The sequence below is a fragment of the Sarcophilus harrisii genome, chromosome 4 (genome assembly GCF_902635505.1).
Source record: "Sarcophilus harrisii chromosome 4, mSarHar1.11, whole genome shotgun sequence".
NCBI lineage: Eukaryota > Metazoa > Chordata > Mammalia > Dasyuromorphia > Dasyuridae > Sarcophilus > Sarcophilus harrisii.
In genome coordinates, this window is record NC_045429.1 from 296,695,633 (window position 1) to 296,723,550 (window position 27,918).

The 27,918-nt window shown below is 35.4% G+C and overlaps 1 protein-coding gene across 5 annotated transcripts in view; it reads right to left on the reverse strand.

The window, feature by feature from the left end:
- Nucleotides 1-22,059: 22,059 nt before the first annotated feature.
- The window catches only part of MAP2K4 (mitogen-activated protein kinase kinase 4), a 174,847-nt gene continuing 168,988 nt past the window's right edge, over nt 22,060-27,918 (reverse strand). For all 5 annotated transcript variants that reach the window (XM_031965528.1, XM_031965526.1, XM_031965531.1 and 2 more), the window contains 2 exons: nt 26,320-26,365; nt 22,060-24,598 (listed from right to left, as the gene is read on the reverse strand). In XM_031965528.1, the coding sequence (XP_031821388.1) occupies nt 24,485-24,598; nt 26,320-26,365 (160 nt within the window). In that variant the 3' untranslated portion in view covers nt 22,060-24,484. The remainder of the gene's footprint in view (nt 24,599-26,319; nt 26,366-27,918) is intronic.

Consider the following 27,918-nt stretch of genomic DNA (forward strand, 5'->3'; position numbering starts at 1 on the left):
CTTGGCTAATTTTGTTTTTTAAGACATTCCTCTCATTGTACTTCCTTTTGCATCACTTTCATTTCTTTTTCTGATTTTCCTCTTTTACTTAATTTTCAAAATCCTTTTAAAGGATTCTCCCGAGACAAAATCTTGTTTTTCTCGGAAACTTTGGACATAGGAGTTTTGACTTTGCTTTCTTCTTCTGTGTGTGTCCCAGTTTTCCTTGTCATCCTAGTAACCTTTTCCGTCATATGTCCCCCATTGTTTGCTTATTTTTTCAGTCAATTACTTGACTTTTAATTCTTTGTTAAAATAGGGGTCTGCTTTTAGAGTGGAAATTGCACTATCTCATGCTTTTGTGTAAATTTTAAGTTCTTCCAAGGTGTCATGAACTAAGGAAAGGTGTGTTTACTAGACTTTTGTGAGCACTCTTTTCTGTCCTTAAATTATAACAAAGGTTCTGGCTCCACCATGGCCTGCAGTTCTGATTTACTAATGTTCTTCCTCTCCCTGGGACTGCCATCTGGTTTTGAATAAGGACAAAGCAATCCTGGCAGTGCTGGCAAAGAAGTTCCTGTAATCTCCTTCTAACTAGTTGTTCAACCCTCTTGCCATCTGGGCTAAGAGATTCAGGAGTAGTTGGTATGTATTGCTGATTCAGGGTTCCCAAGGCCTCCTCCTTGTTTGCCAAGGCTGCCAGTGCTGGACTATACTCAACTCACACCTAGGTGTGACAAACCTTTCCCACTGACCTTTTCAGTTGTTTTGGGCTAGAAAATTTCTCCATTCCAACTTTTTAAAAAAATGGATTCTGACACTCTAGAATTTGTTGAGATGCTGGAGTAACATATCAGAGATTTGCCTGAATTCTCCCTAAACCCATCCAAATACTTTTAAATAATGACGCAACAAATTCTAGAGTGTCAGAATCCATTTCTATTCTTTCCATACTTTTAAAGTAAATATCCCTTTTCTTATAAGAGGTCTGGAAAAAAAAAGAATAGAAACAGAAATAAGGCTTCTTAAGTAAAGAATGGAAAGGAGAATAAACAACTTGTAATAGGAGCAAAACTTTACTCAATTAATAGTTTCTATGAAAATTCGATTGAACTAGAAAGCTATCAATGAATCCATGAGACCACAAGAAATACTAACATCAAAGTGAAAGACTGAAGAAAAAAACCCCTCCAAATAAAAATGTATGATATTTCCTATGAACCACAACAACTATTACTACTACTAACCTAGAAAATATCAAGGAGGGATAACAAAAGAGTTATGTTTTTTTTGGTTAGATGTTAATCATATAAAAAGTCTACATATTATATTTTGAGAAATCAGAAAATAAAGAAAAAACAGGAAGAATCTCAAGTGACCTGCTGAAAGAAATCACATTTTAAATTTACACAATGTACTGAAGATAAGTGGGGGGATAGAAGGAAGCAACTGGATAGGCTGCTTCCCATGATAAGAGACTTAGATTTAACACTGAAGTATTTTGCTAGAGTACTGGGTCTGGTACTCTGGTACTAGGTCTGGCTGTTGAGAGAAAAGAAAAAAGGAAGAAGAGTAAAAAGAGGAAAAGACATGGACCTAAGAGAAGAGGGATCATATGGTCCTCCAATTGATAGCAAACTGGGGTTGCATTGGAATAGTGATGAGTTCCTGCACAAGCCCTAGTTTTTCAAACAATGAGGGAGACTTTCTAAGGTAAGCAGAATCCAAAATCAAAGAATGTAGTGGAACAATCCTGGCCTTTAATCTCTACCAGTATTGTGAATTGTCTGAATTGTGAGGGTACATGACAAAATAATTCACTATCAATCCCAAATTCCTTCATCTAGGGGACTTCAAACCCAATGTAATATAAATTGTAAGGATTAGGAAATTAAAGCTCATTTGCCTTTTCTGTAGAGATCCAGACACAAATCAAAATTTGAAGTTCCTAGTGGAAAATCTAGCTGAGCACATTAGCAAAAAAAACAAAACAAAAAAAATGATTATAGAATATGTTCTAATGACTGAACTCAGTCTATATAAACAGAAAGCTTTACTTGGTTCTGGAGAATGATCTACATTTAGACTGGAGAAGAAAAGGTTTGAGGAGAGGCATGTTAGCTGTTACACAATATTTTTAGTAGTAGAAGAGAGATTGATTATACTGATTGTGGTTGGTCCCAAGGAATAAAATTAGAAAAGTAAATGAAAAACTTAAGGATGTTGATTTCAACTTCACATAAGAAAAAAATCCTAACAAAACTGAGTTAATTGGAGAGATTTGAGTTTCCTAATAGTAGAGGTCTTCCAGTAGAGGCCGTTTGTTATTTTTTTCTTCTTTTTTTTTATTATTAAAGCTTTTTTTATTTTCAAAAAATATGCAGTTTTCAACACTCACTCTTACAACACTTTGTGTTCCAAAATGTTTTTCCCTCTCTTCCCCCAACTCCCTCCCCTAGATGGCAAGTAATCTAATATATGTTAAACATGTGCAATTCTTCTATTCATATTTCAATTATGTTGCACAAGAAAAATCAGATCAAAAAGGAAAAAAAAGAGAGAAAGAAAACAAAATGCAAGCAAACAACAAAAATAGTGAAAATACTATGTTTTGATCCACATTCAGTCCCCACAATCCTCTCTCTGGGTGCAGATGGCTCTCTTCATCACAAAACCATTGGAACTGGCCTGAATCATCTTGCTGTTGAAAAGAGCCACATCCATCAGAATTGATCATTATATAATCTTGCTGTCCTCCTGGTTCTACTTACTTCACTAAGCATCAGTTCATGTAAGTCTCTCCAGGTCTTTCTGAATCATCCTGCTGATTGTTTCTTATATAACAATAATATTTCATAACATTCATATACCTTAACTTGTTCAGCCGTTCTTCAAATGATAGGCATCCAATGAGTTTGTTACAAAGTAGATCAAGAAGTCAAAGAAAGATAAATAAATTGGACCAGGAAAAACCCTGTGAAGAGGCTAGATTGTTTAAGACACTGTTTCACGCAAGAAATCTGTGTAAGAAGTCAGGAGTTATGTAAGAAGTCTAGAGGATATGAGATGAGAAAGTCCCTGTGAGAAAACCCTCAAATAGAATAGAGAAGGTATTTGAAAGGAAGCCAACAGTGAAAATCCTAGAAAAAAAATCTTTATCCCTCAACATCAAGAGACTGGATTTTTTAAGTAAGCTCTTACATGAGGACCATTGTTTTGCTCTCAGAATACTCTCTAAGGAAAAAGCATTCTGAGCATCTCAAAACTAACAAATAGTCTCCTTCACAAGGTAGTAAAACCTTTTGAAGATCAAAGCAGAAAATTGTTGAATATAGCAAATATGAGTATTTACACCCAAATCCAAATCAGAGACAGGGCCTCATTTTGGCTTCTATCCAAAACATTTCACACTAACAAGCACTATTTTCCTACTTTCTAAGTACACATTTTTTTTTCTCATGCATTCACATTTTAGCACACTGAGGTGTAAATATTTAGGATATGTGAAGATAGGGGCCATTCTATATACAGACCAAAAGCCTTTTCCTGAATTGTTTCTATTTTTATATGGGTATGTGATTCATATTTACCTCATTTGTTTAATTCATTAGACAGGGGTTGAAGTCACAATAAAATAAAATAGTCCTTTAAAAGTTAGTGGAGTCACAAAACCTAATGGAGCATTTCATTCCTTAGAGTTGCCATTGCTATGAGTCCAGAACATCAGCTGCTATGCCACACACACTGACACACAGGTGTGTCTTTGTCAAAAGACACTAATATTATACTTAATATACTTAGAAACAGAAGATTGGCTTCTAGGCCTGGTTTTTACCACTGACTTGCTCTGTGAAATTAGGCAAATTATCCTTTAGATCCTCCAGTTTCTTTATTGAGGGACTGGAATATATGACCCTCAAGATATCTAAAAAATTTCAATCCTATGATCTTATTAACTCAAGGCACCTTCGACATTCAATGGTTCTACTGAAGTCAGCAAAGTCTACTGAGATAGCAAAAAAAAAAAAAAAAAAAAAAAAAAAAATTACTTAAAAAGGTGGATAAGTTGCATAGTTATTACTAATTTGCATGGAAGTTTTCTCACCAATAGTTCCCTAAACCAATACATGTCTGTGTCTGTAATGGGCTGAGGTTTGAGTTGATGCACTGAGGTCCCAAGTACATGAGGCTAAATAGTAATTGGACTATACTCTATTAATATACATGATTGGATAAAGAATGGTCCCTGCCCACTCTCTGTGCAAGTCCTGATGTGTTGTATAGGAAATGACGATTTTGGTGGGTAGAGACAGAGAGACAGGAAGAGAAGCTGGGAGAGATTGACCTTGGTTCCATACTCCTAGCTGCTGGTTGTGTGGCTGCTGGTTGAGCTAGCTTCTTGACTCAGCTGCACACATTGCTATTGCCCATTCTCTTCCACCTCCGATCCTTCTTCACTAAGAATAAAGACTGATGATTTTCCCCTAATCTGTAGAATTTCAGCTAAGATGGGACAGATGTTTAGAAAACAGCCTTCTGTTTCTGTACAAGGAAAATGTTTAGAGAGCATTGTTAAAGTTATGGAAAGCGAAGGTTTGATTATAAATATGGAGCAGATCACTGAACTTTTACAAACTGTTAAGAACATATGTCCTTGTTTCTCTCTGGAGAAAGAGTTGGATCTGGATGAATGGAACTTAGTAGGAGAGGATCTTTGTCAATTCTGTAATAAAAATGGCCCTAACAATTTCTAAAGACATATTTAATACATATAATTTGATACAACTGGCTATAAGAAGTTATTTAAGTGTTAAAATGAAAAAGAAGAAAGTGCCAACTAAACTAGTTGATAAGAAGGAAAATTCAGATAATGGAGTTAAGTACAATTCTGAGTGTGATACTTCACAGCAGGAGGAATTAGATCATTCTTCATCTCAGGAAGAAGAGGAAGAGAGAGAAGCAGAAACACAGTCTGCTCCTCCTGTGAAGCAGAATGACAAGATTAGAAGAAGTATTAATTGAAGCAAAAAATAAAGGAGAAGATATATCTGATTTTATAAATGTATATCCTGTGATGGAAAAGATTGACAATACACTTCTTTTCATTTGGAAAAAATTAAAGATTTGAAAAAGGGTTGCACTCTTTATGGGGCTACATCATCTTATGTGAAGATGTTGCTAGATAATTTGTCTTATGGAATCTTAACCCTGAATGATTGGAAATCCATAGCGAAAACATGCTTAGAACCGGGACAAAATTTATTGTGGCTTTCAGAGTATCATGAATTATGTAGGCTTCAAGCTCAACGCAGTAGGCAAACAGGAGCTATTGGATAAATCACTTTTGACCAACTAGCTGGTGAAGGTCAGTATGCAGAGAATTCAGAACAGATTTATTATCCTATAACAGCGTATGAGCAGATTTCTAAGGCTGCAATAAAAGCTTGGAATTCTCTCCCTGGACAGAAAGATGGAAATAAAGCTTTCACAAAAATAGAGCAAGGTCCCAATGAACTTTTTGCAGATTTTGTGGGACGTTTGCAAACAGCTGTGATCAGAACCATTGGAGATAATGCTGCTACAGAAATAATGATTAGACATCTGGCTAAGGAAAATGCCAATGAGATTTGCAAAAGAATTATATGGGGACTAGACAAAGATGCTCCTTTAGAGGAGATCATAAGACACTGTGCCACAGTAGGCACAAATGCTTATTATACCCAAACTATGATGAATATGGCAAGACAGGGCCTCTCTTGGCAATGGAATTTTAGAGAAATTCGTTGATGTTTTCAGTGTGGAAAAGTTGGACATTTGAGAGCTCAATGTAGGATATGGAGATAGAATGAGATCGCCAGGTGATGTGGAGAGACCCAGAAAATGGTGAATGGAAAGGACCAGATAGGCTAACTGCTTTGGGGAGAGGGTTTGCTTGTATCTCTACAGGTGGAGAAGGAATCAGATGGGTGCCAACGAGCCATATTCGCCTTGTCCATTGCAGAGAGATGGAGCAGAACCCTGAAACAAAGGAGGCGACCCAAGAAATATCGGGTGGTTCTGTTGCCGATTGTGCTCACCATTGAAAGAGCATGGCAGTTATGGCATTTGATTCATGGACATCAAAGATTGTTGGACTTCAAAACCCTCAGGAATCATTGGATTCTCTGAGACATAAGATTGTTGTAGGATTCTTGAAACCCTCAGGAATCATTGATCTCCTGAGACATAGGACTTGAAACCCCTCAGGAATCATTGGATTCTGAGACATAGGATTTGAAAACCCTCAGGAATCATTGATCTCTGAGCCATAGGATTTGAAAACCTCCAGGAATCATTGGACTTCTCTGAGAAATGATAAGACTGTTACAGGACTTCAAAAATCTGCTGGAATCATTGGATTCCTAACACATAAAAGGACTTTTGGAGGATTTCCAAAACTCAGGGGGATCATTGGATTCCCTGACATGTGAAGCAATGGACAATAGATTGGTTTTGGACTATCTCTTGGCTGCTGAAGAAGATGTACATGTGACTGTTGTTTACATATCCTCCTTCTATGACTTCTGGTGATCTTTTCCAACACCATGTTGATTTATATTGTTTGCTATGCCGCTACTTGCATGTACAATTCATGTTTGTTACACCACATCGAGCCTGCACTGACTGTGGGGAGAGTCATTCCAATAGCCTCATGCTATTGCTATGTGCTTGTGTAATACCTCCCATGCTGATGGGTTTGTGCATAATAAGACCCTTCAGCCCAGAAACCCTCTAGCAACCCCCACTTCCCTTTGGTGCTTTTCATCTCCCTTCCTGAGATGTCAGGGAGGGGATCACCTTTTCGGTGCTTTCACCTCCTTCCCTGAGAAGTTAGGGAGGCTGTGATCACCTCCCCTTGGGGGCTCTGACCTCCCTGAGGAGTCAGGGATGGCATGACCACCTGTGTTCTAAAATAAAAGAAAGCGGGAGATGTAATGGGCTGAGGTTTGAGTTGATGCACTGAGGTCCCAAGTACATGAGGCTAAATAGTAATTGGACTATACTCTATTAACATACATGATTGGATAAAGAATGGTCCCTGCCCACTCTCCGTGCAAGTCCTGATGTGTTGTATAGGAAATGACGATTTTGGTGGGTAGAGAGAGAGACAGGAAGAGAAGCTGGGAGAGATTGACCTTGGTTCCATAATCGTGGCTGCTGGTTGAGCTAGCTTCTTGACTCAGCTGCAACACATGGCTATCGCCGATTCTCTTCCACCTCCGATCCGTCACTGAGAATATAGACGATTTTCCCCTAACCTGAATTCCTGCCTCCTGCTGATTTAAAAATACACGGTCTTCACATGTGTCAAAAAGAAAGAAAGAAAGAAAGAAAAGAAAAAAGAAAGAAAAGAAAGAGAAAGAAAGAGAAAAGAGAGAAAAGAGAGAAAAGAGAGAAAAGAGAGAAAAGAGAGAAAAGAGAGAAAAGAGAGAAAAGAGAGAAAAGAGAGAAAAGAGAGAAAAGAGAGAAAAGAGAGAAAAGAAAGAAAGAAAGAAAGAAAGAAAGAAAGAAAGAAAGAAAGAAAGAAAGAAAGAAAGAAGACATTGAAGAAACTTACTTGATGAACTCTTGCAGAATAAAATAAGCAGAATTGAGAAACTGTTCTCTTATCACAATAATATAAAGGAAAATAATAATAAAAGACATGGGAAGTCAGAATATTATATTGAGTTGACCTTAGAGCACTGATAATGAGGCACAAGCTTCTTTTCAGAGTACTGTTCAATGTAGAGTACTGGTCAACAAACTAAATAATTTATTAAACACTTCTTATGTGCCAAGCACTATGCTAAATGCTGAGAATACAAATACAAGTAGAAATGTGATCCTTTCCCTCAAAGAGTTTATATTCTATATTATACATGGAAGAAGACAACATTTAAAAGAAAGCTAAAAAGATGGCTGGTTTGGACACTTTTCTTAAAAATGGAGATTCTGGGAGGAAACAATTCAGAAAAAGATGTCATAGGATCAAATTTCAAGGATATGAATTATACATTGTTCAACATGATAGTTTTGCCTAACCATGCCTCTTTGTTACAAAAGAGAGTTCAATGAGGGGCAATAAGGAGGAAGGAACTAAGGGACTGAGTCCTGGAAATTACAATGAAACAATAGGAATAGAGCCCAAATGGCAGAGAAAAGGTTGCAACTACCCCAAGTTCTCACCCAAACTCCAAACACCTTTAAATAATGTCATAAAATAATTCCTGGAATAGCCAAACCCACAAAAGAGCAGTGTAAAATAATTTTCTAGTCAAAGACAACTCAAAAAGTCAGAAGGACAGTTCTATTGCACCTGGCTTAAGAGTGGAACACAGTCCGGTACAAGCACAAACACAGGTCCAGAACCAGTTCTGGCAAACCAGAAGCAGGTCAGAACAGGGGTCTCTTTTGCCAACACCGAGGCAGGACTTTTATTTCTTTGCACATACTCTGATCCCAGTCACAGTCCTGAGGTCAGAAGGAATAGAGCAGAGTTTGTGTCATAGAGGAACAGTGGAACAGAAACCCTTGTCAACAATTCCAAGTCAGAATAGAGTGCTTATGCTTATTCACAGTAGACACACTTCTCCTTAGATTATAACATCCTGGAAGAACTGAAAATTTACAGGTACCTTTAAGTCTCTGTGAAAATACCTGCACAAAACCCCTGAGGTTTGTGACAATGAACTCTCACCCTGAAGCAGAGCACTACTTTTAACAAAAAACTAAAATTAAAAAAATAGACTAGGAAAAGGAACAAACAATAGAAAAAAAAAAATGATGACCATATATAGTCCCTACATGACAAGGAAGATCAAAACACACACTCAGAAGATAATAAAGTGAAAGCTCCTCTATCCAAAGCCTTCAAGAAAAATGTGAATTGATCTCAGGCACTGGTCTCTCAGGCCACTGAAAGCTCAGAAGGGATCTTGAAAATCAAAAAAAGATAGAGGAAAAATTGGGAAGAGAAATGAGGAAATACAAAAAAAAAAAAAATAGTGAAGAAAGTAATATCTTAAAAGCCATTGGGAAAATAGTAATAGAGGACCAAAAAGTCAGTAAGGAACAGAATGCCTTAAAAAAGTGGAATTGGCTAAATGGAAAAAAAGACATAAGAATTCACTGAAGAAAAAATTCCTTAAAAATTAGAATTAGGCAAATGAAGCTAATTACTTTATAATGAGAAATTAAGAAACAATAAAGCAACATCAAAAAATAAAAAAAATAGAACACCAAGTGAACCATCTCATTGGAAAAACAAATAATTTGGAAAACAGATCCAGGAGAGATTATTTTTAAATTATTGGACTACATGAAAGCCATGACCAAAAAGAGCCTTGATATTATCTTTCAAGAAATTATCAAGGAAAATTGTCCTATATTCTAGAATCAGAGAGTAAAATAGAAACTGAAAGAATCTACTGATCACCTCCTGAAAAAAGACCCCAAAATAAATTCCAAGGAATATAGCCAGGTTCCAGAACTCCAGGTCAAGAAGAAAATATTACAAGCAGTCAGAATGAAACAATTTAAGAATTGTGAAACACAAAATTTAGCAGTTTCTTCATTATAGTATCAGAGGACTTGGAATATGATATTCAGGAAAGCAAAGGAGCTAGCATTTCAACCAAGAATCACCTATGCAGCAAAACTGAGTAAAATCTTAAAAGGAGAAAAATAGAAATTCAATGAAATTGAGGACTTTCAAGCATTCTTGATGAAAAGACCAAAGTCGAACAGAAAATTTGACTTTCAAATATAAGAAGCATAAAAAGACAAAAAGGAAAGAGAAATCATAAGGAATTAAATAGTTTAACCGTCTATATTTCTATACAGGAAGATGATACTTGTAAACCATAAGAACTTTCTCATTATTAGGGAAGTTGGAAGGAAAATACAGAGTACAGGCATGAATTGAGTATGAAAGGATAAATTAAAAAATAAGGGGTGAGAGAACAATGCACTGGTAGAAAGGGAAAGAGAAAGATATAAATTATCTGCCATAAAAGAGCAAGACAAAGATTTTACAGTGGAGGGAAAAGTGAGCAGGGGGGTGAGGGGGCAGAAGAGGGGGTGCCTTGAGATAAAAGGGAGGTGAATAAATGAGATATGTGTAAACTTTACTTTCATCAGAATTGAATTAAAGAAGAAATAACATATACACTCAAGTACAGAAATCTACCTTACCCTACAGGAAAGTAGGAGGGGAAGGGGATAAAAGAAGGAGGGATGATCGAAGAGAGAGCAGATTAGGTGAGAGGGTAGTCAGAAGCAAAACACTTTTGAAAAGGAACAGGATAAAAGGAGAGAGAACAGAATAAACAAGAAGAGGAGAATAAGATGTAGGTAAATACCATTAGCCATAGTAACTGTGGGAAAAAAAAATCTTGAAGCAAATTTCTTTGATAAAGGTCTCATTTTTCACACATAGAAAACGGAGTCAGATTTATAAAGAGTCTTTCCCCCAAACTGATAAATAATAAAAAAATATGAAGTTTTCAGATGAAGTAATCAAAGCTATGTATAGCCATATGAAAAAATGTTCTAACTCGCTATTGATTGGAAAAGTACAAATTAAGACAATTCTGAGGAAATACTTCTTACTTATTAGGTTAACTAATAGGACAGAAAAGGAAAATGAGATGGGATGTTGGGGAAATGAGACATGAACACACTTTTGTTGGATTCAACTATTTTGAGAGCAATTTATAACTATATCCAAAAGGCTATATACTACTAGTAGTTCTCTATGCAAAAAGAGATTAAAAAAAATAAAAGGACCTACATATACAAAAATATTTGCAACAGCTTTTTTTTTTTTTTTTTTTTTTTTGTGGTGGCAAAGAATTGAAAATTGAGGAGATGGTCATTAACTGGGGAACGGCTTGAACAAATTGTGGTATATAATTATAGTAGAATACTATTGTGCTATAAGAAATGATGAGTAGGATATTTTCAAACATATCTGGACTTACATGAACTGATGCAAAGTGAAATGTACTGTGTACAACAAAAGAATTATAAGATGATTGATTGTGAATGATTCAGCTATTCTCTGCAACATAGTGTTCCAAGACAATTCTGAAGCACTTATGATTAAAAAATGCTATCCATTCTCACAGAAAGAACTGATGGCATCTGAATGTAGATTGAAGGATTTTTTTGGGGGGAGGGGGGTAATCTATTTTTTTTCATATGGAAATGTTTTGAATAACTGTACATGTATAATATAAATTGAATTGCTTCCCTTACTAATGGGGAATAGGGAGTAGAAAGGGAGGGAGAGAATTTGGAACTCAAAGTTTTAAAAACAAATGTTAATTGTTTTGTCATGCAACTGGGGACAAATAAAATACTATGTTTTTATAAATAGTAATAAAGATATTTGAGGAAAAAAATGGAGAAAAGAAAAAAAAAACCCGAAACCCTAAGGTTTTGTCTGTCAGAGAATTCTAGAAGTAGGCTGGAACAATCAGAAGGGGAAGCAGAGAGATTATTACCTCCCTGGGGGCTAACAAACTGAAATTCTGACTTACTTCGATGACTGGGGGAAATGGACACTTTTTTGCTCTCCTGTAAATACATACTGTTCCTCATTACAATTGACATCATATAGGGGTAAGAACAAGCAAGGTGAGTTGTAACAGAGAATGCTTTATGCTCCTCTTTCATTTATATGAAATTAGATACTTGACTTATGTTAAAGAATCAAGCAGAACAAGGTTGTGGGTTGAGAAATAGAAGGCTTGGGTTCAAATTTCAGCTCTCCCAATTACTAACTAAGAGACTGTGGGAAATTCATTTAACTGCTCTTGTCCTCAGTTCTCTCATATATATAATGAGAGCATCAAACAATATTTTCATTGCCTTTCTGTCAGAATTGTTCAAAAAAAGCACTATAATGAATAAGCATTATATCAATGTGAATTAATATTATTCTTTTTAAAAAACATGCATATCACAGTTGCACCTGATTAACTTCTATCTGTGCTCATATTTGTCCTTTACCTTTCTTTAGCCTTATAATACATATTACAGAGCTCCTTCCAAATATCATCCATTTTCCCTTAATCACTAATTTTCTTGAATAGCAAAATATATATATACACACACACACAGTTTTCCCCTAATAAAACATAAGTTCCTTGAGGACAAAAATTACTTCATTTTGTCTTTTTATTCCCATTACTCATATAATGCTTGTAAAATAAGGCAAAAAAAAACAGAAATCTACCAGAAAAAACCAGTCATACCACCATCTACACACCCTCCCACGCTAGCCTTCCCCCACTTCCCAAAAAGTCAATGGTACAGAAATTTGGATTCACTCAAATAATCAGCAGATACTGGCCAGGCAGCCTAGGAGACATTGATCAGGTTCTAGAGGGTGGCCTAAATTAAGTCAAAGCACTTACCATAGAAGCATTCCCCACCTGACAGCACATCTGGCTGATTCTCTCAATACCTAGGATGCAGGTCATGTTAAATTTTTAATGGGTAATAGAGGGAGCTGCTATTAGAGGGATGACTGTGGTGAGGAGAGGATTTCAATGGCAGGGTAGAATTCATTTGCTCCTTTTAGGTTTCAACTTCTTTGACTGTAAAATAAGGTGGTTAGGCATGATAACTTTGAAGATGTTTATATATTAAAAAAGTCAAAACAGCTGATCTATGAGTGTAAATAATAGCTATACGCAAAAATGTTGAGATTTGCAATCAGCCTCTTCCACTGTTGAGGATGCTTACACATTATAGTATATAGCTATTATTTACACTCATAGGTCAGCTGTTTTGGCTTTCTTAATATATATTATTTTTGCAAACTCACTGAGAGCACAGACTGTTCAAGAATAACTTACCAAATATTATAAAAGCCATAAAGTCATACCAAATGCTTCTGTCATGAGACATTCAAGTTGCCACCAGCTACCATAACTATAGGGGAAGGGAGTGACAGGAGTTATAATGTTTTGATTAACCATTCATATTGTGATCAATCATTCACAACAAGCATTTATTGTATACCTATATTGAATCAAATATGACAAAAATGAAATAGTACCTATTTTCTAGATGCTTACATTCTAGCAGGGATAAAAACCATGTATCTTTATAAGTAAATACCCACTATGGCAGATTTTATGTGATGAAATTGGATCAAATCTCCAACTTCAAATCAAATTGAATAGTGTTATGGTGGTGTTTTTGATTCTGGAGTCATTGGTTCAAGAACAGATTGTTGAATGGATACAGGCAGGACAGAAACACTGGGTTAGATGTGCAGAGGAAGACACCTTGAATCCACTGCCAAGTCCTAAGACATATCTCTTCACCCTGTTCCTTCAACTTTGTGAACACCTGGTACTGATGCATCCTGCTGATCTGATTCATTCTCCCCCTCCCTCTCTGATCATTCTTGCTACTGCTAAATAGCAACATAACATCAACTGTCCTTTTAAAATGCTGAATTATTTGTGACTCTTTCCAAGTTTACAATTGACATAATGTCATAAAAATAGAACATGCATTTCTTGAATTAGGGGACAAAATCTTAGAGATGCTATAATTGGTGATAAAACATAACTGGAATTTCACACAAAAAGTCCTTTGTTACTGCTAACTTACAAATTCAACAGGGCTGTTAGATCCTATGAATACTACTAAAGGAATTTCCAGCTGCATAAGGAAGCAATTCTAGAAAAGAATGCAAAATTCTAACTCTGATTTTTGAAAGTCCTAAAATTTAAAATACTGGCATCTAGAAGAGCCATTTAACAAATGATTAGGTGTCCTATCAGAAACCTATCAGAAACAGGATAAAGGATGTCCAGGTCTTTTCCTAATCAACATTCAAGTTTGATTCATAAAAGACATAGGGATAGAACTACTATTAATAACTAAAATGTACCCTGTATACTAAGCACATGCCATGGTTTTAGTGGGGGTTAACCAGAGCAACAACTTTGAAATATTATAGACTCACAGACATCCCCCTCATTTTATGGATCTGGAAATCAGGGGCTGACCTGTATTCCAACTCCCCCATACATCATCCTTTCCCATGCCCAGTAATGTTTTGGTTAGCTTTCTGGAGAACTTTGGACAAGCCTTCATTTCAGCTGAGTAATCATCATGAGAATAGCCAGGGATAAAGTCCAAATTCTTTATTATCTCCTTCAGTCTGTCTCCTTCACATGGGACTCGATTAGCTTTCTGGAGGTAAATGTTGTAGAAAAGGTGTCAATCTTGTAGTATTAGATTAAGTACTAAGTACATGTACTGAACTAGAGAACTATTAATCACCATGCTAAACTAGATAACCATTGTCTTATCAATTCTACTGAGTTAATGCCTTCTTTCAAGTATACTTCTCCAGAGTTCTGCCCTTTATACTTCCCTAATAGATGTATCTATTCATCTACATCTACAGATATAGATACAGAACCTCCATCAAGAATGCAAGTTGCTTATAAGGATTATTTCACTTCACAATTTTTCCTAAGGCCTTAAGCAATGTAGTCACATAATTACTTAGTACTTATTGACTTACTGATGCTCAAACAAATTCTTTTTGAATTTGATAAACTCTTTACACCTAAAGGATTACTTTTAAAGGATTTTTACCTATCAAATTAATTTATAAAAATTTATTAATTTCTAGGTACATGGATTAGGATGACAAAAATAAAAGTTACTGCCCTCAGGGAGCTTATATTCTACTGGTGAAATAAATTATATACACTTAAAGAAAAGAGAATGCAATTTAAGGAGGGAGAGAACATTTAACAGTACAGAATCAGGAAAGACTGTAAAGCGAAATTGCCACCTATGCTGACCTTTGAAAGAAGACAAAAGACTCAGAAAGGTAGAAATGAGAAAGGGTATATTTTATAAAGGCAGAGGAGATAGTGTAAAAGTGAAAGATACAATACTTTTGAGTTCAAGGCATAGCTATTAGGTCAGTTAATTTGCATCTTATGAAAGGGAGCAATATGAAACAAAAGTAAAAAGATTTAATGGAAACAATGCAGAGGAGTAGTGCCAGGATAAAGAATTTCCTTTTCAGTGTAGAAACAATAGAAAGCAATTGAAGATTTCTGAGGCCAAACTTCAGTCTTAGGAAGATATTCTGCCAATGGGGTAGAGAACAAATTGGAAGAGACTAGCAGCAGAGAGACCAAATAGGAGGCAATTACCACAATCCAAGTCTAAGATAATAACCATAATGTGACTATGCACATAATGGTCATCTGTAAAGGGCTGAAACTCTGAATAGGTGCACTAGAATCAGACAAGTGAGCACTTAAGGCTAATTATCTATTAGACAATACTCTATTAACATATGCATGGAAAATGGCCCTTCTCACTAGTCTGTGCTGGCTTGATCTTTTGGTGTATACAGATAATTGTAGGAGGGATTAGAGGATGGAGTAAGACAAGCCAGAGTCACTTTGGAGGGGAACGACAAGGAGAGAGGAGGTTGGTGGCGAGCCTCGTGGAATTTTGTCCATCTCCTTTACTTCTCCCCCTAAAGACCAAGGACTTTTGCTGATCCTGAGGTCAACAGGGAGTTGACCTGGACTTCACAGTCATCTGAGAGGAAAAGAAAATAATTAGATACAGGGAATAAAGAAAATGGAAGGAGCCAAGTTTGAGCCTTCTTTGACCACAAATTATTTACTGATATTTAACTCCCCAATATGTTCTGGACCGGTACTTGACTGTCATCAGAAGTCTTGAGTTAAAATTTGGTCTTAAACACTTACTGGCTATGTGATTCTGGTTAAGTCAATTAATCTCTCTCTGCCTCACTTTCCTTATCTGTAAAATGGGAATAATAATGCTGAAGACTGTGAATACCAACAAGAAAATTATAAAGCACCTAGCAATGTCAGGCACATCGTAAGTGCCAGATAAATGTTGGCCATCATTATTATTATTGTTCTTTCCTTGATTACCCTCACACTTTCCTTGATGTGCTACTTAAAATTCACGGTTGGCCAGTTCCATGCACTCATTAACAAACACTGGAAACTTCTTTTCCCCTTGAACTTTTGTCATGCCTCTCAGGCATCATCTAGTCTTTATCATTCCCAACACTTTTTGTTGGGATTTTTTTGTTCTTGCTTATAGGCTTCAGTATATTTTTGGGAAAAATCACAAACTTCATGCAATTTAACCATATTATTGTTGAACAGTCTTGTCATTCATTGTCACAGCAGTTGTGATACTTCTCATAGCTTTGTTTGTTCAAATTGTTCAAATTTTCTATATATTCTGCTAAAGCATACTCCTTACTCTTGACTCACTGTTGGCAGATAATCTTGCCTCAAACTTTATTAAAGACATCCAATGTAACTTTTTGGTCTTTCCACCTCAAAATATCTCCAAATCTTCACAATATGATCTAAGTTGTCATTAGCAAAAATAGAAGGTATTTTTCTTTATTACCATTAACCCTTATACTTGCACCTTCAACCCATTCCTTTGCCTTCAGATTTCTTTCTCAGTAGGACAGTTAACATCACTCCCTCTTGGCTCTCTCTTTTCTCTATGACTCATTCCAAACATATTTAGGCCTCCTCCATCTTGAAGATTTTCTCACTTGACCCTGCTGCCTCTATCCACTCCCTTACCCTAGCTACTGTCCTAATTTTCTCCCTTTTACTGCCAAACATTGTGAACAAGTGAAATTTCTTAACCACATCTATTTCTCATTCCAGTTCTAAAACTTATGATCTTGACTAAAATTGTCTAAGAACGATTTTGCAGCTCTAAGGCTCCTCTAAATGGTCATCAGTGTTACTGCAAGCTCAAAACATTTCTATTCTTTCCAGGTAGTTTCTAAGGGACCATCAATTGAAAAGTTATTAAAGAATAGATGAATTAAAAAATCACCTTTATGTCAGTTTAGAAACACTTCACTTTAGGTTTAAAAAAAAGTTCAGGAATATTTGGACTAGAGTTGTAGGACCATAAAATTTAGAGCTGGAAGGAACCTCAGAAATCCCGTACTCCCATCTCCTCAATTTACAAATGAGGAAACTAAGGCCCAAGGAAGTGAACTGCTCAAAGTTGTAGAAATAAGATTCTTAAAACTTGCTTGGAGGCTATGATATCAGATCTAATGAGCTGGTGGTGGTGGTAGAAGTAGTAGTAGTAATAAAGCTTAATATAGCACTTCAAATATGAGCAAAGTCTTTTACATACTCTGTTAATGGGAAAAAATCTCTCTATTTTGAAATATCTGGAAGAAGTTCTTCTCTGTGAAAGGAAGAACCCTGAGATGCATCCCTCTTATCACAAATAGACCTTATCTCAGGACATAATTGAAACCAGAAGTTATCACTCTTAGGGGAGTGGTGCCTATGGAATGACACTCAATTTAAAAATTATGACATACTGCTCCCCCAAAAACGCCCTACAATACTCTTTATGTGAATTTTAAGCAGTTGTGATTCATGAGTTTCACCAAGGAATGCTTATACCCACATACCCCTACTGTTTTCCTACTTCAAATACAATAGAACCATTTCCTAGTTCAAATGTGAAAAGGTCTATTAGCACTAATTATTCCATTTCAAATGTTAGGGATAGCTATATAAATCTTGGATCTACCCAAGAATTTCTACTTTTTCTGGCAAAGAATAATGTACAAGTCCCAAACTAAAATTAACTTTAAAAGAACTTTTAACAACTTTTATAAGCAGACACACAAGGTATAAAATGCCACTTCGAATCAGACTGCCAGCAATTAGAAGGGATCTCAGACATCACCCAATCCAACTCCGATTTTAGAGTTTGAGGAGAATTACTTTCATAAAAGTTAATAGCATAGTTAGGATTAGAAACCCTCCATTCCAAGGAAATGTCATTAGATTGGAGCCAATCAGTGGTGGTGGTGTTGTTTTCATTCTTAAAATGTCAAGAATTGGACTAGGTGACTCCTTAATTTTCCTTCGGGCTTTAAATCCTCTCAGGCCAGTACCCTTTCTATAATCATCCTGCATTTCAAGGTTTATGAAGTATACTCTTCCCACTGCTACACACTTTATCCTTATCCTACCACAGACTGCTATGTGATCCTGAGGAAGTCACTTAATCCTAATTGCCTCCAGTTAAAAAAAAAAAAAATGTGGAAGAGAGAGAAGGAAAATGAGAGAGGGAAAGGTAGAAGAAGAGATAGAGGAGAAAGAAAGACAGAATTCTCATTTTCCAAAAAGGAAATTGAGGTTCAGAGAGAACTGATTAATCTAAAATCCAAATATAGCACTAAGTTTCAAAACCACAACTTTTAATTCCATTTTCAACATTTTGATTGAGACATATTATTTTTAATCATTACCCTCCATATTCTCACATTCTTCCTTTTTATTTTCCTTTTTTCCCCATATCTTTACTTTATTCATCTTGCAATTCTCTACTAAAGAAACTTTCCAAAGGGTCTATGACTTTCCACTGATTGATTCTAGAACAAGAACAAGGATTCTTACTTCTTTTTCCTTGCATCCATCATGGGTTCTTTCATTAGTCTTGAAGCCCATGAAATCCCCACTCTCCCTCTCTCCTTTACATATACATACATAGATATATATATTTATTTATTTATTTTTCCTTTCAAGTTATAGACTATGTGAAATCTATCTACAAACTACTTAGGATTGTGTGAACTCCAAGAATCCCTGTTCTAGAATAAAATGCAATTTTTTCTTTGATCTTTAAAATAACCTAGCTTTGGCATATCTTTCTAGCCTAATTTCACAGGTCTTATTCTCACACACTCCATGCTCCAGCCAAAGTCTGCTTCCCAGCTATGCTACTTCATCTATCTCCAGGACCATGCATAGGATTTCATGCCTGAAATCCTCATCTTTCTCATCTCTGCTACTTGGAATTCCAAGTATTCTTAAAAGCTCAGCTGAAGTGCTACTCTCTCTATGTAAGGTTTTTCCCGATTCATCCACTAGTATACTGCCTAGTATTCATCCCAGTTAATTGTCATCTATTTTGTCATTGTTTATCTGTACATGTTGCTTCCTCGAGGAGAACCTATGCTCCTTTAGGCTGTGACTTCATTTTTACTTTGAGTATCCAACAAATATAATGTGTGTGGCAACAGTGAGCACAGTAAAAATTCATTAGATTTTATTTCTCTGACTTTGAACTCTTTCCTTTTTCCCCTCTTTTATCTTCTGCCTCCCTCCCCCCCCCACCTCCCCCATATACCTGTTTTCAGTGCTCCTAGATTCCATAGATTCTCTCTGAAGCTAACTTATTCTAAAAGTTGATGAAGAGATATTGGACTATCTTGGCCATTTTCATTTATGCCCCATATCTGTTACTATTCAGCTTCCGAGACCTGAAATGGCACATAATAAAGCAGATGTTTTTAGACTGATTTGGGTCTGAAATAGATAGATAATAGGTGATAAAGTTGAATTTAAAAAAGCATCTGGGACAGCAGAGTCAGGGAAGCCTTATTAGGGATCCATGCCAATTTTATCAAGTATTTCTCTGAACTCCATACATTGCCATTGGACTTTTAAAAAATATCTATGGGGTAACACATTTTCATCTTTATATAACTTATATAAGCAGCCAAAAGTTATAGGGTGCTAAGTTTAATGGCCAAGCCAGAGAATAACAAAAAATAAGATTTAGCTATGAGGATTATTTTTTTCCTGTAACAATTAAAACTGACTAATGGGATAGGGGGAAAAAGGTAATTTCTAAAGAAAACAAAAAAACTCTTATTAATGCTTTGGACAGTAGCATGAGTAGTTTGCAAAATGACTACTTCAAAGGGCACAAAACATGAATGCAGGGTTTTCTCTCATGGCCACCTACAATTTCCATCACTGCTTAAAAATACTCTACTAGAGAAAGCCTAGGTTTGAACATGAGGTAACTTGGATTTTAGCTGCAAATTTTGTAGCTATGTAATCATTAAGTTAATTTAAATAAATTTAAAGTACTGTAAAAAGCACTGCACAGATAACACAGCATTTTAATAAAATGTATATACTTATAAATGTAGTTATTCTTTGTAACAATCTATAGGTAAGTAACTTCTATTAACTGCAAAATAACTAAAATAGAAATTAAAAGTAGCACATTGACACTCGTTCAAGCAATCTAAGTAGTTTTAATACATAATTAGAAAATAGATGTTAATGAGGATGCTAATATATTGAAGACATGAATTAAAAAATGAACCAGCAAATAGATGTTGTGGTAGATACTAAGGTGGTATTGTAGTCTGGCAAACCTACATTTAAGTTTTATCCATGATATATAGTAGTGTGTAACTATGGGAAAGCCAATTAACCATCTCACTGATCTAAGCAACTAAGACTATAAGTTGCAGAGAAGATGCAAACCTGCATTGGTAGAGAGACTTTATTCATCTGGGAGTTCCTTATATCAATAAAATCACAGGGTTTGGTCCTATTTCTATTATAGGTTTAAAACAGTCAAAATAGCTTGACTAATGACCAGTAAGAAGGTTAGATAAGAAGGAAATGTGTTGAAGCATGACATTATGGGGTGTGTAATACTCAGAAAGGTACACAATGGATATATAATACTCAAAAGAACACTCTAAACATTGGCTTTTTTAAAATGTGCAACTTCCCAAAATCATCGTGATTAATTCAAACTTCAGTTCCCAAAGTAGGTGTATATTTGATTGAAAAGCCTACTACAGTGTGATATAACTGCAGATAGAAGTCAGATGGGTCTTGGGTAAATAAGAACAAGTATTTTTTCTTTTACCAAAGCCAGAAGTATTCCGGAGAGCTGGAGGAACAGGATCAAAATGCTTTTTAGGTATGCTTAATATAAAACTTCTGTGTCATCATATGTGATACTTCTCTGGTCTTTGGACTGGAAAGATGGCTCTTGATGAATTGTGCATATATCATTTCTCTAAGTGACTGGAAGTAGTTTCCATACATATACCATATATAACATAGAAAACTGGAATAAAAAAAATTCCTTTCTAGATATATACTTGTGTTACTAACAATTTACACATCATATTTTATCTGAAGTTAAGATACAATCAAACTTAGTGTCTAAGTTACTTCAGAATACGGGATAAAATATTCCAAAACGTTGATAAGCAGATAAGTTGTCAAGACACACAATAAACAATTTGCAGAGAGAGATAGTTGAGTATACTAGGTGTTGGGGCCTGTAAAGTCTGTATAAGAGATTCTGGGTTGCAATTTTCTTTTTTTGATTGTCATTTAAGGTTGGGCTGCTATAACTTATAGTTTTATTGGATCCGTCTTCCCTTCTTATCAGGGTCCTCAATTTCTTACCTCAAACCATGCTATGATTTTCTGGGGAAAATGACAGACAGTATCTATTCTCCCTAACTGAAATTGACTATTTGTAGCCTTTTCTCCTAGTGTGATAAGGTACAAGTGTTAAAATGCAGGAGAAGTTCCTTGAATAACTATGTGGAAAGATAAAATAGCTAACTATCCAGATTAAAATAAGCCAATTTGAAGTTCTTTTCTCAAACTACTTTTAGGATTCTTAGTTTTTCTGTGTGCTTCTTTCCTTTAGGTCCAATGGGCTTTATCAGCTTACCAATTCTTCACAGGCAGCTGTGAGAGGAAGAATCAGCATATATCCAGACCAGTACCTGATTCCAGAGTGATTAGCAAATGCATCACACACAAGAATAAAGATGACAAATAACAATTACATAGGAATACAGCCCAAGATGAGGATCCAGTACTAGATCAACACTGCCATCCTGATCCATAGATTCTTTAAGAAACAAATGTGAGTGTAAGAGAAAACAGACAACCAATGATAAGTGACAAATGGACTGAAGTTTGCCTCTGTAAGCATTCTATCACCCAAAGCACAAAGTGACTATTTGATGAGCTTCAGGGATAAGACAACATAAATAGGAAGAAGTAATTGTCACTTCTCAAAGGAGTTTTTCCCCCCTCTAGCTTGAAGGAGATGTTTTATGGATAGTTAGTTCATTTTCACTCTAAACATCTGACCTTAGAAAATGAAATAACAAGGTCATAATCACATCCTAGATTTATTACAACTGACCTGCAGGCAAAAAGGATAGAACTATTACATAAACACTTCGATTCCATGATATATCTTAAATAGAGAAGTAATTCAAACCAGAATACAGGATAAAATATTCCAAAGCTCTGAGAAGCAGATATGTTACCAAGATCCATTTTACAGACAAATAAGGCAATATCCCTGCACATTAGCTTTTTGATAATTTTTATACATTTTTCTATGGTACAAGAAAAAAAAATAACCAGAGCTCACAATGTACAGTTCTTACACTATTTTCACAGTCGGTGAACACTGTATGCCCCCCCTTTTTTTTTTTTAAAAATAAAGATACATTGTAATAAACTCCTTGCCCTTAATAGTTTATAATAATCTATGATTAATACACTAATAAATTGCCTCTTATAAGATCATCCACACAAGAGAATGGTCAGACTAGCTCCTAGACAGTCAGAATTGCTTTCATCTCCATTAGAAAAATAGCAAAGTGACCACGTGCTGAACCAGACAGAAAGAAGTTGACAATAGAGAAGAAAATTCCCCTCAGTAGAGATGCAGGAAAGGGCAATGGCTTAATGCAGTGGAAGGAAGACATACATCCTGTCACTTCTTATGTCTCTGACAAGTAGACATAATGATCAAAAAGGAAGAACCATTTTTAAATTCTGAAATTACAGGCATGTAACTTCCAATAGCACCATTCTTTCTTTATTATTCCATTTTCTAATATTAATGTCCGTCACAAGCCCTGGAAGGAGAATGAGCAGTTGTTGCCATGTTTTAGTTCAGTAAAGTATCCCCTGCAGACTCAACCATGTCTAATACATACTCTAGCATGCCTCTAACCATGCATAATAACTTTTGCTACACACAGTCTAATGTTTAGTGACCCAGGATATAGAGAGAAAATACAACAGCTGACACCCAAAATGGAGTGTCAACTTGTTAGCAAAAGGCAGGAGACTTAAATAGCTTTCTAATATTTCCTGTCTTTGGGCTTTCCTCATTTACGAAGAACTGCAATTCTAGTATGACATTTCAAATTGGCTTCTGGACAAATTTACTTCTAGTAGGAAAAAAAGAGATTCATTTTATCACACTATTCAGTGTATGTATTATGCTTCCTAAGCCCTATAATATTAAAATATTTCATGAGATATATTCAGGGTTAAAGGCCATTGTCAGAAAAATTTGGGGAATCACACAAGATGAAAGGTTCAAATAGCAGATTAAGCAAATTATAATATAACAACTATAGGCAGCCATATAAAGTGAATATTTCAGGAACTGAAGTCTGCGAGAAGGGAAAACTAAATGCAAATTTTGTGCTGTTTGTATGATAAAAACTTCTACCTTATTATTCAAAGCAATTTGTTCCTCTCTCTATCACTGCATTACCTCTAGAAAAGTATCAGGCCTGGGGAAAAGGAAGAGTCAGACCTGAAGTCACTCTAAATTGCCTGGGAAAAAAATCTTAAGATTAAAAAAACAAACAAACAAAAAAACTTGTTCAACTTGGCTCTCTGCATTTTTTTTCTCTTCTTTTAGTCCTGGGACTTTGTGGTAGGTGGAGCATCATTTTGGCACCACACTGAATTCTAATAAATCAAAGATTCTTAGGTCAGCACCTTCTTTGACATGTGGCAAGCTCCTGGATTTTCCCAATGAAGAAAAGCTGTATTGGGAAAGGAAAAAAAAAAAAAAAAAAAAAAAAAACACATTCTGTCCTGTCTCAGGGTTTTAATGTTAGTCTCTTTCAATGCAACATTTTTTTTTTTTTTTTTGGTAAAGACAGTCACTCTAATTTAATATATTTCGTTTGAACAAGAAATTCATTTGAGCACACTGACCCAGAACATATATGGTGACTGTAAAGCAACAGAACATCAAATCAATAAATCTATTGCACTTAGTGAAGAAAATAAATTCCTCCTTTGTTTTTCAACTTCAGAAGGCGCTGCATGTGTCTCACTGGCCTTGTCAGTTCTTCTCATTCAGTCCTACACCTCTACATTTGCACATGGCACACTTATGTTGCCTCCTTCTTAAAACATTTGGGAATTTGAAAACATCATTCTAGTAGCTGCATCTCCAAGTTTTGAGTCTAGAAATGAATTTAAAATGCAATCCAATCACTGTAAAGAGATCAATTATACTGACTTCCATGTATCATGAATATGCTCATCACAAAAGGGCAAGATGAGGTCTCTCTGACCAGCACTAACACTGCGTGATCAATCAGATATTATAAGGATGCACTTTCTATGTGACAAGAGTATACAGACATGATGGAAATGAACACCAATCTTATTGCACATGGTGTCTGGGCAAGCAATAAAAACACTGTGATGGATGAAAATTCTTTACATCTTGTTTTCTCTCAGCCCTTTTTCTAGAGTTTGACGTAGCAGCAATGTCAATCAACATACATGGGAGATGTGGGAGTTGCTGGCATTTGATCCAGGATTTTACAAACGTAGCATGCAACCTCCACTGTGCGCTCTTCATACATCAAAATAAAGGGATGTTTCTAAAAGGCAATCAAAAATTCAAGAATTAATACCTCTGGCTAGAAAAATTCAGAACTTTGTATATTTTCAAACTACAGGCAAGTGTACAAGTTCAAAATGACAAAATCTTAATATCTGGTATCAGGTAGAGGTGAAAAGTAAAAATGTCTTGTGTACATGACCACTACTGACACCAACTCTTGCATCACTAGTTCAGGGAAGAGAAATAGCTGCTCTCTACTGGTAACTGAAATTGGGGGGAAAGTGGGTCAGGCAGCATAGTAAGGCACCAAGGGAAGCATTCTGATAAAAAAACTTTTCATTGTCCTGTTCTGGGGGAGCAGGCTTATAATCTAGGACCTTTGAAGCAATGATTGGCTTTCTCCAAAATGGCTGCAACCAACTGACACTAACTCCACAGAAACTGATCAAATTAGCAGGATATGTCAGCAACTTACCAGTATCTTGCTATCCTTATATTTCACCAAGATTTCTACCTCTTTGACCCAAGCAATTTCTTTCCACTTCTAATTTGGCAGTGGCTCACTTTCATTGCTTCTCTAAACTGACTAGTGCCTTTTGAATCAATACCATGGAGAAATATGATTCAACCTTACTATTACTCTTAGAATACTAAGGCTAATTTTTCAACATCTTATTGCTGATTTTATCCAGTACTTCCTCTTGTCAATATTTTCAAGTGACTAGATGTAAATGGATCACTAATAAAAGGTGAACAAATGACAGAGACAATACAATTACTTAAATATTCAAATTTCCTATAACTGGAAGCCATTTCATTTGAGATTCAGTTTCCATATCTGTAAAGCATTCTATCTTTAGCTTCAAATCTGTGATCCTGATATATATTCTTCATTTAAGTATAAGTATTCTTTTAATGAAGAAAAAATATGTGACTTTTTTACTATCTTTTCTTGAGGGGGGAGGGAAGAGTTTTTAAAGGGATATTTAAAATTATTCTATCACTTATAAATGTGAGCTACTATTAACTACAGCTACATAGCACAAAATTTACTACACACAAATATACTCTCATGATTCTTTATGTTATTCATAGTCTAGTCAATTTGGATAATTTAGATTATTCTGAACTCCTTTTCTTCACTAACGAATAGATAGGATTAAGTGACACAGGTATTTATATCCATAAAAACTGGGACACATTCACAGATATATTAGCTATATATATCTAGTGCCTCCCTCATATAGATGTTAGTTTTTCTTATTTAAATATCTGTGTGTGTGTGTGTGTGTGTGTGTTTGCATGCACACGTAGCAATGTATCTGCAGGGGGCATGTAGACAAAGAGACAGGGACAAAATTTAAGTGGGGAATAGGAAAAGGGAATCTTCTAACCAATAGTGGTTCATATAGCCTCTGTTGAAGGTTTAAACACCTACAACTGCCAGGATGCTCAATATTTGACAACGATCACAAAGGGAAGCTGTTCCTTAAAGTCAGTGTTGGAATTTGGAAACATAATTCTAATTCTATGCTAGCACCAACATTTTCTGCAGAAATACATTTTTTAAACTAGTATAGGGGAAAAAAAAAACACAAAAATAAAATACAAAAAGTTCCCTTTAAAAACACTTTTTAATGACTACATTCAGTGTCAAATTTTACTAAGCACAGTCTGCCCAAAAATGTTATTTGTTATATTAAAGACTTTAATTTTTACAAGCCAAACTACTCATAAGTTCTAAAGTCTCATACTTACCAGAAGTTCTTTATACTTTGGCCTTTTGGATTCATCCTTTGTAAGGCTAAAACAATATAAAAACAGGATTGTTTAAAATAGGGAGACACTACTATGTCTTCCTTTTATTTGCAATACACTAATCTTTCTAAAATAAAACATCTTCTTTGGGAACAAATATAAAATTCAAGAAAAATAAAGCTCACTGCTTTTTTGTGTAATTCATGATTAGGATTTATATTCTCTTCTCAAAATAATCTTCCACTTTACTTTTTTAAAACTGCCAGTATAACAGGTACTTTGGTAGGATTAAAAACTAATTCAGTACTACAAATGAATTCAGCTTTTATTCAAAAAAACTCCTGGGGACAATTTACTAATATCGAAGTCTAAGACTACCGTCACAGCTAGCAAATGTCAGAGATGGAAATTCAAATTTAGGTCTCTTGCCTCCTAACCCACTGATTTTTCCACTATTGTTAAAAGTTAACTTTTAGCCCTGCCTTAGGTACAAAATTTATTTCTTTTCCTGGGAATTTCTTAAAGAACACTATAGTGACTATCTGACATCTTGATCCAGTAGGACAGGGGTTCTTAAACTTTACTGCATCATGAACCCCTTTCTCTGACTAGCGAATTCTATAGATGTCTTCTCAGAATCATGTTTTTATATTCATCAAATTTAATATTCAGGATTACAAATCAACAATATAATTCCCATTCTCCCCCCAAGCCAAATTCCCAGACTCAGATTAAGAACCCTTGTTATAAGGGATGGGAACAAGAGCTAAAAGGAGGATGTAGAGAAGTAGCTTATAGAAAGACCAGGTTTAACATATTCTTCAAGTAGAAAAGTGGGGATCAAAGTCTCCTTCTTTCATTCATTGTTAAGCATAAAGTTTTGCTTAAAGTTCCTGTTGAGTTCTTGTAGGTAAGGATAAGCCCATTCATTATGCCATTTTCTCTTTAAAAAATAAAATTAATTCTTTTAGAGGTACCATAGTACAGTACAAAATGTGCTAGATTTGGAATCAGAATATCTGGGTTTGAATCCTGAACTCTGTAACTATTACTTAGATGACTTCTGACAAGTAACTTCCTCTCTTTAGGACTTGGTCTCCTTATCTGTAAAACAAGAGAATTAGGTGAGGTGATTTCTATTTCTTCTAACTCTAAATCTCTGATTCTATAATCATCATCATGTAGTAGGTTGGGAGCAGGGAGGAAGAAATGTCTTCATATAAATGACATTGTTCAAAAAAAGGAAAGTACCTGAGATATGATCTCATCTTACAGATGAGGAAACTGACTCAGATAAGTTAAGGAACAGACAGGCAGACAGAAGAGCATAGACAGGTTTTATTACTCCAAATCTAGTAGTCTTTTCACTACTTCTTTTCCTCTATCACTTTGTAAGTCCTATTGTGTCCAAAGGAACAATGAAACACCCTCCTTATTATAGAAAAGTTATTTTTCTTTGCCAACAAGGGATGGTTCTGGGACTGACAGAAAGATCAAAAAATATCTGTGTGTAAAAAACAAAAAGTCTTATTAAGCTTTAAAGGAATAAAGAAAGATTCCTCTTTCTTAGAAATCTAAATATAGAAAGATCCTGCTGAT